The sequence below is a fragment of the Coccinella septempunctata genome, chromosome 1 (assembly GCF_907165205.1).
Source record: "Coccinella septempunctata chromosome 1, icCocSept1.1, whole genome shotgun sequence".
Lineage (NCBI taxonomy): Eukaryota > Metazoa > Arthropoda > Insecta > Coleoptera > Coccinellidae > Coccinella > Coccinella septempunctata.
The window spans coordinates 25,466,586-25,479,817 of NC_058189.1; the positions used below are offsets into that span (position 1 = coordinate 25,466,586).

The window sequence follows — 13,232 nt, forward strand, 5'->3', positions numbered from 1 at the left end:
AGACAATCGTTGTTGAGAGGTGAACGAGTGGAGTGTGTGCAAAGTTAGTAAAACCGTACTTACGAAGCAAAGGAAAATCTAAGGCAAGTGATTGTTGAAATTATTACCGCTTCATTGCACCTTTATGGAAAAATATTCTCTCTGACTTTTGCTTGGCTAAAAATCCGAATTAACCGTAGATTGACCATTTCCTGCTGTTTATAGCTTTCCGTTACCGTAGGGTGACATTTGGGTCCCAGGAGGACGTTGGGCCCCCCTGATTTCTCCGATTCCTGAAAATTTGACCGCTTCATCCCGATTTCCAACCGTTTGAATTATAGTTATAGGTTAGATTCGCCGAGCACAGAGTTGGGATTTCATAACCGTCAAATACCCTCACCGCCGGACTCTGTGGCCGCTGTTTGACAGCCAGCCCGCTTGAGGTCACCGAGAGAGAGAGAGAGACCGAAGGACACCGGATCATAGACAAACCACCGAGACAGAGATAGAGGGCGTACCCCGGTGAACTGGTGTTTTCAAATTTCGACCTGACTGAATTCCGTTGATTATTTTTAAAACCGTTCGTACTTTTCATTCAATTGTGTCTTGCCTTAGTTGAAATATTTCTCCGAAACCGTGCATGTTTCTTTGCACCCAGTTTAATTGAAACTTGACTTATTTCCGTATATTTTTCCGAAACCGTTCTTTGCACTTAGTTTAATTGAAACTTGACTTCCTTCCGTATATTTTTCCGAGACCGTGCATGTTTCTTTGCACTTAGTTTAATTGAAACTTGACTTACTTCCGTATATTTTTCCGAAACCGTGCATGTTTCTTTGCACCCAGTTTAATTGAAACTTGACTTATTTCCGTATATTTTTCCGAAACCGTTCTTTGCACTTAGTTTAATTGAAACTTGACTTCCTTCCGTATATTTTTCCGAGACCGTGCATGTTTCTTTGCACTTAGTTTAATTGAAACTTGACTTACTTCCGTATATTTTTCCGAAACCGTGCATGTTTCTTTGCACTTAGTTTAATTGAAACTTGACTTACTTCCGTATATTTTTCCGAAACCGTGCATGTTTCTTTGCCCTTAGTTTGATTGAGACTTGACTTACTTCCGTATATTTTTCCGAAACCGTGCATGTTTCTTTGCACTTAGTTAGTTGAGACTTGACTTACTTCCGTATATTTCCGAAACCGTCCATTTTCCTGAAGTGAAATTTTGCCAGCCGTCCAGCGCCGACCAGACACAGCCGTTGACGTCCACGCTTTAGTGTACCTGTCTATTCTCTTTTGTGTATAGTTTATTGTAATAGAAATAAATAGTTGAACATTTATTTTTGTTGCCAATTATTTTGCCAGTGAGAGTCTATTTATTAAATCAGTTTCATCTAAGAGTTTAGTTAGAAGAGGTAAGTACTCTTTCTGACGCCTAAAGACCGTTGAAAAGCAGACACTTAGAAGACGCTACCGCCCTAGTCTTCATCGATACCCTTCTCCACTGATACTCAAGTCTACCCGGGCTCTCCAATTCTTTGGGGATTCTGTGAGAGACGTGGGGTTTGACTGATTGCCCCACTGGCGCCCGAGCAACCGTAAGGAGCTGCCAGAGTACGAAAAGTCTATCACATCTGGCGCCCGAGCAGGGACTTCTGCTGTTTTGTGAGTAGTTCCTGTTACCGTAACCGTACCGTTTTCTTTAAATACTCTTCACTGGCAAATTGGTAACCGTTCTTTGTTTCTGGCATATATCCGTATAGTACATATTGTAAATCTTTATTCTGAGTTTCTGGTACCGTGAAAATGGATGTCAACCGACTGAAAAGTGACGAACTTACGTGGGAGTTGGAGGCAAGAGGCTGCACCGTGGGACACACCGTTCAGGAGAAAAGAGCTCAACTGAGAAGGGCCATCCATTCCGATATACCGTTCATTCCAAGAGATGAAATTGACCAGGCACAGGAAATTGGGGTTTGTGGTGCCAAGTTGTTCGACTTGATGGGAGAGATATGTGAGTTCGATTTTAATAATAGAGACAATGAGTTGCAGCGCATTAGGAGCCGGCTACTGCACGTTCAAGGCCGACTGAGAAGTCTATCTCCGGAAGCTGTCAGTCTGCTTCACAAGAAAACCGAGCTGGAGCACTCTCTGAAGATGGCTATGAGATTGCTGGAGAATACTCACTGGTTAGGTGGTATTCCAGAGAACCTGTCAGCCGGAACACCGTCGCTGATTGACCAGGAATTACCGGACTGCGCATCTAGACTTGGTCCAGGTCTGATTCCGTGCTCAACCACCGTTGGAGAAGCAGACCTGTTGAACTTGGGAGAGGATTGTGACATTTCCCGACCGACCACTCATGATGACCGGCTGCAGCAAAACCGACAAGAAGTTTGCAGATTATTAACCGAACAAATTGAACGTACTTTTTTGCAGAAACAACCTTCCTACCACCGACCGCCCGCCGACATCCTCCCATTTACCGTTGAACAAGCACTGCCAACCGACCGAACCAGTGAGCAAAACAGACCGTTAATAACATCCCCTGAGTCGAGGCGATTGACGAGGGAGTTTGCCGAATCAACCAGGAGAGTTTCATTTGCGTCATCTCCTACCGATACCGCTGGGATGAGAGAAGTAAGAAGCGAAGTACCGACGACCACGGAAGCCGAACTGACGACCGAATACCCGCCGATGAAACCGCCGAAAACCACCGACCATTCCACCGTTCCTACCGTTCCTGTGTGGAAATGGAACCTGACGTTCGATGGGTCAACCAGTGTGACCTCATTCCTGGAGGAGGCTGAGTATCTTGCCGAGGCTAGAAAGGTGAGCCACGAACAGTTATTCGAGTCAATATACGAGCTGTTACGTAGAGATGCAAGAGACTGGTACATTCCCCGGAGAGGCACCTTCACCGACTGGACCGACTTCAAAGAACAACTCCGAGAGGCCTTTCTTCCTCCCGACTACGAGGACATCCTTTTGGAGGAAATCAAGAAACGCACTCAAGGAACCGATGAACGACTCTTGTTGTATGTAACTCGAATGCAAAATCTGTTTCAGAAGCTGACCGTAAAGCGACCGACCGAGGAAGAACAGGTGAATATCATCCGACGACGTTTACTGCCAGAACTGCAAACCGCCCTGGCCTTCCAACCGACTTCAACCATAGAAGAACTGCTCCGAAAAGGAAAAGTTTTTGAAATGGTCAAATGGCAAACCGCTAACTATGCTTCGCCACCGATCCAAAAGAGTCTCATCAACGAACCGCATCTTACCTTCCGAAATTCCCCACCGAACGTCAAACCGATCGGAATGCACCTGAACACTCCGAACCACACCGAACCGTCTGAAAAACCGAAAGTAGCTCAGAGCTCTGCAATACCCCAGCGACAGGATGAACCGAAAAAGTCGAACCGACCGTCAACCGAACCCCAGTGCTGGAGATGTGGTGGCAAGGGTCATCTCCGAGCACAATGCACCTCGAAACCGCTGCTGTTCTGCTCTCGATGTGGTAAGAGGGGTGTCATGTCTAGGGATTGTAAGTGTCCGTTAAACTACTAAGGAACTGTCCGAAACCGGGGATCCGTCAGTTCCAAGCAACCCCATCCTCGGTCCATGAGAAAGAAAAACCTACCGATTACCGTCCGATAATTAATGTTTTTGTAGGAGACAAGGAGTTCCCAGCACTGTTGGACACCGGAGCCACCAGGTCCTTTATCAGCAGTGAAGTGGCCGCCTACTGCAGGGTAGTGGGTATACAACCGGATTATGTTAGGGACGTTACCACCACCGTCGCTAACGGAAGTTCAATACCGATTAAAGAAATATATACCGCACCGGTCCGAATTGGGTCTGAAATTATGGAAGCTAAATTGTTGTTAGTTTCAGATTTACCGATCAATGTAGTACTGGGAATGGATATACTGAGGACACACAACTTTTCCATTAATCTCCAAACCGCCGAATGTTTCCTGAATGGAAGGTCCATCCAAGCCCGGCTCAGCGAGCCAGAGAACCGAGGACAACTACATGCGATAGGACCGCTTTTGTCGAACCTGAGTGGAGAAGAGAAAGTCAGGCTGGAGGAGTTTCTACAGACCGAATTGCAGGCATTCGAGAAGCTCCGAGGAACAACTCCACTGATACAACACCGAATTAAACTCAAACCAGGCACCGAACCGATCAAGCAACGTTACCGTCCCCAAAATCCGAAGATGCAGGAGATAATAAACAATGAGGTCGACCGAATGCTGGCCGAAGGCATTATAGAACCGTCTTCATCCCCGTGGAGTTCACCGATAGTAATTGTCAAGAAAAAGGATGGTAAACCCCGATTTTGTATAGATTTCCGAATGGTTAACAATGTCTCCGTTAAAGATGCCTATCCGTTGCCTTATATTTCAGGAATTTTAGACAAGTTGAGAAAAGCCAAGTATATATCCACTATTGATTTGAAACAGGGTTATTGGCAGGTACCGTTAGCCCCCGAGAGTCGACCGATCACCGCATTTACCGTCCCTGGCCGTGGGCTGTTCCAGTTCAAAGTAATGGCTTTTGGTCTGCATTCCGCACCGGCATCCTTTCAACGTCTTTTAGACCGAGTTATTGGCCCTGAGATGGAACCGGATGCATTTGCGTACCTACTTGGATGACATAGTAGTTCTTGGAGAAACATTGGACGAACATCTTGACAACTTAAGGAAAGTTTTCCACCGCCTCAGGGAGGCCAACCTGCAATTAAATCCGGAAAAATGTGAGTTTGTAAGAAAATCATTGAAGTATCTGGGACATGTAGTAACCGAGGACGGCATTTGTACCGATCCTGATAAGATTTCAGCCATAAATGAGATGCCTGCACCGAAATCCGTACGAGAGTTGAGAAGTTTCCTTGGTGTTGCTTCATGGTACCGAAGATTCATCGAAGACTTCTCCAAAGTTGTGACTCCGTTGACCGCATTACTCAAGAAGAAGCAAACCTGGAAATGGGGGACCGCCCAACAGACCGCTTTTGAGACCCTGAAACAGAAATTGACCCACTCACCGGTATTGGCCTGTCCGGACTTTTCAAAACCGTTCGTCCTTCAAACCGATGCATCCGATGCAGGACTGGGAGCTGCCCTGACACAGACCGTTGATGGACAGGAAAAAGTAATCGCTTATGCTAGCAGGACCTTGTCAGGTCCAGAGAAAAATTACTCTGTTACAGAAAAGGAATGTCTGGCAATAGTTTGGAGCATTGACAAGCTGCGTCCGTATCTAGAAGGCTACCGTTTTACCGTTATAACCGACCACATGAGCTTGCGATGGCTGCAATCTATCAAGTCTCCCACCGGAAGAATTGCGAGATGGAGCATATTTCTACAGCAATACGACTTCGAGATAAAGTGCATGTGCATGTGCATCTCAATTCGAAAACTGTGTGAAATTTCAAGATTTGGTTCGAATTGAATCAACAGTTTTCGAGGAATTGATATCACACTTTGCCGAATTGACCACTGAAATCTCAATTCCTATCTGAACTATCGAACTGAAATTCAACATGTGCATCTCAATTCGAAAACTACGTGCAGTTTCAAGATTTGGTTCGAATCGATCCAATAGTTCCTTAGGAATTGAAATGATATTTTGCCGAATCGACTACTGAAATCTTCATTCCTATCAGAACTAACGATCTGAAATTCAACATGTGCATCTCAATTCGAAAACTATGTGCAGTTTCAAGATTTGGCTCGAATTGGTTCAACAGTTTTTGAGGAATTGATATCACACTTTGCCGAATAGACCACTGAAATCTCAATTCCTATCAGAACTATCGAACTGAAATTCAACATATGCATCTCATTTCGAAAATTATGTTCAGTTTCAAGATTTGGTTCGAATTGATCCAACAGTTTTCGAGGAATTGATATCACAATTTGCCGAATAGACCACTAGAATCTCAATTCCTATCTGCACTATCGAACTGAAATTCAACATGTGCATCTCAATTCGAAAACTATGTGCAGTTTCAAGATTTGGTTCGAATTGATACAACAGTTTTTGAGGAATTGATATCACACTTTGCCGAAGAGACCACTGAAATCTCAATTCCTATCTGAACTATCGAACTGAAATTCAACATGTGCATCTCAATTCGAAATCTATGTGCAGTTTCAAGATTTGGTTCGAATTGATCCAACAGTTTTCGAGGAATTGATATCACACTTTGTCGATTTGACCACTGAAATCTCAATTCCTATCAGAACTATCGAACTGAAATTCAACATGTGCATCTCAATCCGAAAACTATGTGCAGTTTCAAGATTTGGTTCGAATTGATCCAATAGTTCCTTAGGAATTGAAATGATATTTTGTCGAATCGACTTCTGAAATCTCCATTATCGAACTAAAATTCAACATGTGCATCACAAATCAAAAACTGTGTACAGTTTCGGGATTTGGGACGAATTGATCCAATAGTTCCTTAGGAATTGAAATGATATTTTGTCGATTCGACCACTGAAATCTCAATTCCTATCTGAACTATCGAACTGAATTTCAACATGTGCAACTCATTTCGAAAACTATGTGCAGTTTCAAGATTTGGTTCGAATTGAACCAAGAGTTTTCGAGGAATTGATATCACACTTTGCCGTATAGATCACTGAAATCTCAATTCTTATCTGCACTATCGAACTGAAATTCAACATGTGCATCTCAATTCGAAAACTATGTGCAGTTTCAAGATTTGGTTCGAATTGATCCAATAGTACCTCAGGAATTGAAATGATATTTTGCCGAATCGACTACTGAAATCTTCATTCCTACTGAAATTCAACATGTGCATCTCAATCCGAAAACAATGTAAAGTTTCAAGATTTGGTTCGAATTGATCCAACAGTTTTCGAGGATTTGATATGACACTTTGCCGAATAGACCACTGAAATCTCAATTCCTATCAGAACTATCGAACTGAAATTCAACATATGCATCTCATTTCGAAAAGTATGTTCAGTTTCAAGATTTGGTTCGAATTGATCCAACAGTTTTCTAGGAATTGATATCACAATTTGTCGATTTGACCACTGAAATCTCAATTCCTATCTGAACTATCGAACTGAAATTCAACATGTGCATCTCAATTCGAAATCTATGTGCAGTTTCAAGATTTGGTTCGAATTGATCCAACAGTTTTCGAGGAATTGATATCACACTTTGTCGATTTGACCACTGAAATCTCAATTCCTATCTGAACTATCGAACTGAAATTCAACATGTGCATCTCAATCCGAAAACTATGTGCAGTTTCAAGATTTGGTTCGAATTGATCCAATAGTTCCTTAGGAATTGAAATGATATTTTGTCGAATCGACTTCTGAAATCTCCATTATCGAACTAAAATTCAACATGTGCATCACAAATCAAAAACTGTGTACAGTTTCGGGATTTGGGTCGAATTGATCCAATAGTTCCTTAGGAATTGAAATGATATTTTGTCGATTCGACCACTGAAATCTCAATTCCTATCTGAACTATCGAACTGAATTTCAACATGTGCAACTCATTTCGAAAACTATGTGCAGTTTCAAGATTTGGTTCGAATTGAACCAACAGTTTTCGAGGAATTGATATCACACTTTGCCGTATAGATCACTGAAATCTCAATTATTATCTACACTATCGAACTGAAATTCAACATGTGCATCTCAATTCGAAAACTATGTGCAGTTTCAAGATTTGGTTCGAATTGATCCAACAGTTTTCGAGGAATTGATATCACACTTTGCCGAATTGACCACTGAAATCTCAATTCCTATCTGAACTATCGAACTGAAATTCAAAATGTGCATCTCAATTCGAAAACTATGTGCAGTTTCAAGATTTGGTTCGAATCGATCCAATAGTTCCTTAGGAATTGAAATGATATTTTGCCGAATCGACTACTGAAATCTCCATTCCTATCAGAACTATCGATCTGAAATTCAACATGTGCATCTCAATTCGAAAACTATGTGCAGTTTCAAGATTTGGGTCGAATTGGTTCAACAGTTTTTGAGGAATTGATATCACACTTTGCCGAATAGACCACTGAAATCTCAATTCCTATCTGCACTATCGAACTGAAATTAAACATGTGCATCTCAATTCGAAAACTATGTGCAGTTTCAAGATTTGGTTCGAATTGATCCAACAGTTTTCGAGGAATTGATATCACACTTTGCCGAATTGACCACTGAAATCCCAATTCCTATCTGAACTATCGAACTGAAATTCAAACTGTGCATCTCAATTCGAAAACTATGTGCAGTTTCAAAATTTGGTTCGAATTGATCCAATAGTTTTCGAGGAATTGATATCACACTTTGCCGAATTGACCACTGAAATCTCAATTCCTATCTGAGCTATCGAACTGAAATTCAACATGTGCATCTATATTCGAAAACTATGTGCAGTTTCAAAATTTGGTTCGAATTGATCCAACAATTTTCGAGGAATTGATATCACACTTTGCCGAATTGACCACTGAAATCTCAATTCTTATCTGAGCTATCGAACTGAAATTCAACATGTACATCTCAATCCGAAAACTATGTGCAGTTTCAAGATTTGGTTCGAATTGATCCAACAGTTTTCGAGGAATTGATATCACACTTTGCCGAATTGACCACTGAAATCTCAATTCCTATCTGATCTATCGAACTGAAATTCAACATGTGCATCTCAATCCGAAAACTATGTGCAGTTTCAAGATTTGTTTCGAATTGATCCAATAGTTCCTTAGGAATTGAAATGATATTTTGCCGAATCGACTACTGAAATCTTCATTCCTATCAGAACTATCGATCTTTAATTCAACATGTCCATCTCAATTCGAAAACTATGTGCAGTTTCAAGATTTGGGTCGAATTGTTTCGACAGTTTTTGAGGAATTGATATCACACTTTGCCGAATAGACCACTGAAATCTCAATTCCTATCTGCACTATCGAACTGAAATTCAACATGTGCATCTATATTCGAAAACTATGTGCAGTTTCAAAATTTGGTTCGAATTGATCCAACAGTTTTCGAGGAATTGATATCACACTTTGCCGAATTGACCACTGAAATCTCAATTCTTATCTGAGCTATCGAACTGAAATTCAACATGTACATCTCAATCCGAAAACTATGTTCAGTTTCAAGATTTGGTTCGAATTGATCCAACAGTTTTCGAGGAATTGATATCACACTTTGCCGAATTGACCACTGAAATCTCAATTCCTATCTGAGCTATCGAACTGAAATTCAACATGTGCATCTCAATCCGAAAACTATGTGCAGTTTCAAGATTTGTTTCGAATTGATCCAATAGTTCCTTAGGAATTGAAATGATATTTTGCCGAATCGACTACTGAAATCTTCATTCCTATCAGAACTATTGATCTGAAATTCAACATGTGCATCTCAATTCGAAAACTATGTGCAGTTTCAAGATTTGGGTCGAATTGGTTCAACAGTTTTTGAGGAATTGATATCACACTTTGCCGAATAGACCACTGAGATCTCAATTCCTATCTGCACTATCGAACTGAAATTCAACATGTGCATCTCAATTCGAAAACTATGTGCAGTTTCAACATTTGGTTCGAATTGATCCAACAGTTTTCGAGGAATTGATATCACACTTTGCCGAATTGTCCACTGAAATCTCAATTCCTATCTGAGCTATCGAACTGAAATTCAACATGTGCATCTCAATCCGAAAACTATGTGCAGTTTCAAGATTTGTTTCGAATTGATCCAATAGTTCCTTAGGAATTGAAATGATATTTTGCCGAATCGACTACTGAAATCTTCATTCCTATCAGAACTATTGATCTGAAATTCAACATGTGCATCTCAATTCGAAAACTATGTGCAGTTTCAAGATTTGGGTCGAATTGGTTCAGCAGTTTTTGAGGTATTGATATCACCCTTTGCCGAATAGACCACTGAGATCTCAATTCCTATCTGCACTATCGAACTGAAATTCAACATGTGCATCTCAATTCGAATACTATGTGCAGTTTCAACATTTGGTTCGAATTGATCCAACAGTTTTCGAGGAATTGATATCACACTTTGCCGAATTGACCACTGAAATCTCAATTCCTATCTGCACTATCGAACTGAAATTCAACATGTGCATCTCAATTCGAAAACTATGTGCAGTTTCAAGATTTGGTTGGTTGGTTGGAATTGATCCAAAAGTTTTCGAGGAATTGATATGACACTTTGCCGAATTGACCACTGAAATCACAATTCCTATCTGAACTATCGAACTAAAATTCAACATGTGCATCTCAAATCGAAAACTGTGTACAGTTTCGGGATTTGGGTCGAATTGATCCAATAGTTCCTTAGGAATTGAAATGATATTTTGTCGATTCGACCACTGAAATCTCAATCTTCATTCCTATCAGAACTATCGATCTTTAATTCAACATGTGCATCTATATTCGAAAACTATGTGCAGTTTCAAGATTTGGGTCGAATTGTTTCAACAGTTTTTGAGGAATTGATATCACACTTTGCCGAATAGACCACTTAAATCTCAATTCCTATCTGCACTATCGAACTGAAATTCAACATGTGCATCTCAATTCGAAAACTATGTGCAGTTTCAAGATTTGGTTCGAATTGATCCAACAGTTTTCGAGGAATTGATATCACACTTTGCCGAATTGACCACTGAAATCTCAATTCCTATCTGAACTATCGAACTGAAATTCAACATGTGCATCTCAATCCGAAAACTATGTGCAGTTTCAAGGTTTGGTTCGAATTGATCCAATAGTTCCTTAGGAATTGAAATGATATTTTGCCGAATCGACTACTGAAATCTTCATTCCTATCAGAACTATTGATCTGAAATTCAACATGTGCATCTCAATTCGAAAACTATGTGCAGTTTCAAGATTTGGTTCGAATCGATCCAATAGTTCCCAAGGAATTGAAATGATATTTTGCCGAATCGACTACTGAAATCTTCATTCCTATCAGAACTATCGATCTGAAATTCAACATGTGCATCTCAATTTGAAAACTATGTGCAGTTTCAAGATTTGGGTCGAATTGGTTCAACAGTTTTTGAGGAATTGATATCACACTTTGCCGAATAGACCACTGAAATCTCAATTCCTATCTGCACTATCGAACTGACATTCAACATGTGCATCTCAATTCAAAAACTATGTGCAGTTTCAAGATTTGGTTCGAATTGATCCAACAGTTTTCGAGGAATTGATATCACACTTTGCCAAATTGACCACTGAAATCTCAATTCTATCGAACTATCGAACTGAAATTCAACATGTGCATCTCAATTCGAAAACTGTGTGAAATTTCAAGATTTGGTTCGAATGATGCACATGTTGAATTTCTGATCGATAGTTCTGATTGGAATGAAGATTTCAGTAGTCGATTCAGCAAAATATCATTTCAATTCTTAAGGAACTATTGGATCGATTCGAACCAAATCTTGAAACTGCACATAGTTTTCGGATTGAGATGCACATGTTGAATTTCAGTTCGATAGTTCTGATAGGAATTGAGATTTCAGTGGTCAATTCGGCATAGTGTGATATCAATTCCTCGAAAATTGTGGGATCACTTCAAACCAAATCTTGAACCTCCACATAGTTTTCGAATTGAGATGCACATGTTGAATTTCAGTTCGATAGTGCAGATAGGAATTGAGATTTCAGTGGTCAATTCGGCAAAGTGTGATATCAATTCCTCGAAAACTATTGGATCAATTCGAACCAAATCTTGAACTGCACATAGTTTTCGAATTGAGATGCACATGTTGAATTTCAGTTCGATAGTTCAGATAGGAATTGAGATTTCAGTGGTCAATTCGGCGAATTGTGATATCAATTCCTTGAAAACTGTTGGATCAATTCGAACCAAATCTTGAAACTGCAGATAGTTTTCGAATTGAGATGCACATGTCGAATTTCAGTTCGATAGTTGAGATAGGAATTGAGATTTGACTGATCAATTCGGCAAAGTGTGATATCAATTCCTCGAAAACTCTTAGACCAATTCGACCCAAATCTTGGAACTGCACATAGTTTTCGAATTGAGATGCACATGTTGAATTTCAGATCGATAGTTCTGATAGGAATGAAGATTTCAGTAGTCGATTCGGCAAAATATCATTTCAATTCCTAAGGAACTATTGGATCAATTCGAACCAAATCTTGAAACTGCACATGGTTTTCGAATTGAGATGCACATGTTGAACTTCAGTTCGATAGTTCAAATAGGAATTGAGATTTCAGTGGTCGATTCGACAAAATGTCATTTCAATTCCCAAGGAACTATTGGATCAATTCGACTCAAATCTCGAAACTGTACATAGTTTTCGTATTGAGATGCACTTGTTGAATTTCAGTTCGATAATTCAGATAGGAATTGAGATTTCAGTGGTCAATTCGGCAAAGTACGATATCAATTCCTCGAAAACAGTTGGTTCAATTCGAACCAAATCTTGAAATTTCACACAGTTTTCGAATTGAGATGCACATGTTGAATTTCAGTTCGCTAGTTCAGATAGGAATTGAGATTTCAGTGGTCAATTCGGCAAGGTGTGATATCAATTCCTCGAAAACTGTTGGATCAATTCGAACCAAATCTTGAAACTGCACATAGTTTTCGGATTGAGATGCACATGTTGAATTTCAGTTCGATAGTTCTGATAGGGATTGAGATTTCAGTGGTCGATTCGACAAAATATCATTTCAATTCCCAAGGAACTGTTGGATCAATTCGACCCAAATCTCAAAACTGTACACAGTTTTCGAATTGAGATGCACATGTTGAATTTCAGTTCGATAGTTCAGATAGGAATTGAGATTTCAGTAGTCGATTCGACAAAATATCATTTCAATTCCTTATGATCAATTCGACGAAAACTGTTGGTTCAATTCGATCCAAATCTTGAAATTTCACACAGTTTTCGAATTGAGATGCACATGTTGAATTTCAGTTCGATAGTTCAGATAGGAATTGAGATTTCAGTGGTCAATTCGGCAAAGTGTGATATCAATTCCTCGAAAACTGTTGGATCAATTCGAACCAAATCTTGAACTGCACATAGTTTTCGAATTGAGATGCACATGTTGAATTTCAGATCGATAGTTCTAATAGGAATGAAGATTTCAGTAGTCGATTCGACATAATATCGTTTCAATTCCTAAGGAACTATTGGATCAATTCGAACCAATTCTTGAAACTG

At 40.0% G+C, this 13,232-nt stretch overlaps 1 protein-coding gene across 1 annotated transcript; it reads left to right on the top strand.

Moving 5' to 3' along the window:
- Positions 1 to 3,198: 3,198 nt before the first annotated feature.
- On the top strand, positions 3,199 to 4,642 carry LOC123319737. The gene is made up of 3 exons (XM_044906682.1): positions 3,199 to 3,501; positions 3,657 to 4,313; positions 4,395 to 4,642. Exons 1-3 carry the CDS (start codon positions 3,303 to 3,305, stop codon positions 4,640 to 4,642), a joined length of 1,104 nt encoding a protein of 367 aa, XP_044762617.1. The 5' UTR covers positions 3,199 to 3,302.
- The last annotated feature ends 8,590 nt before the right edge of the window (positions 4,643 to 13,232 follow it).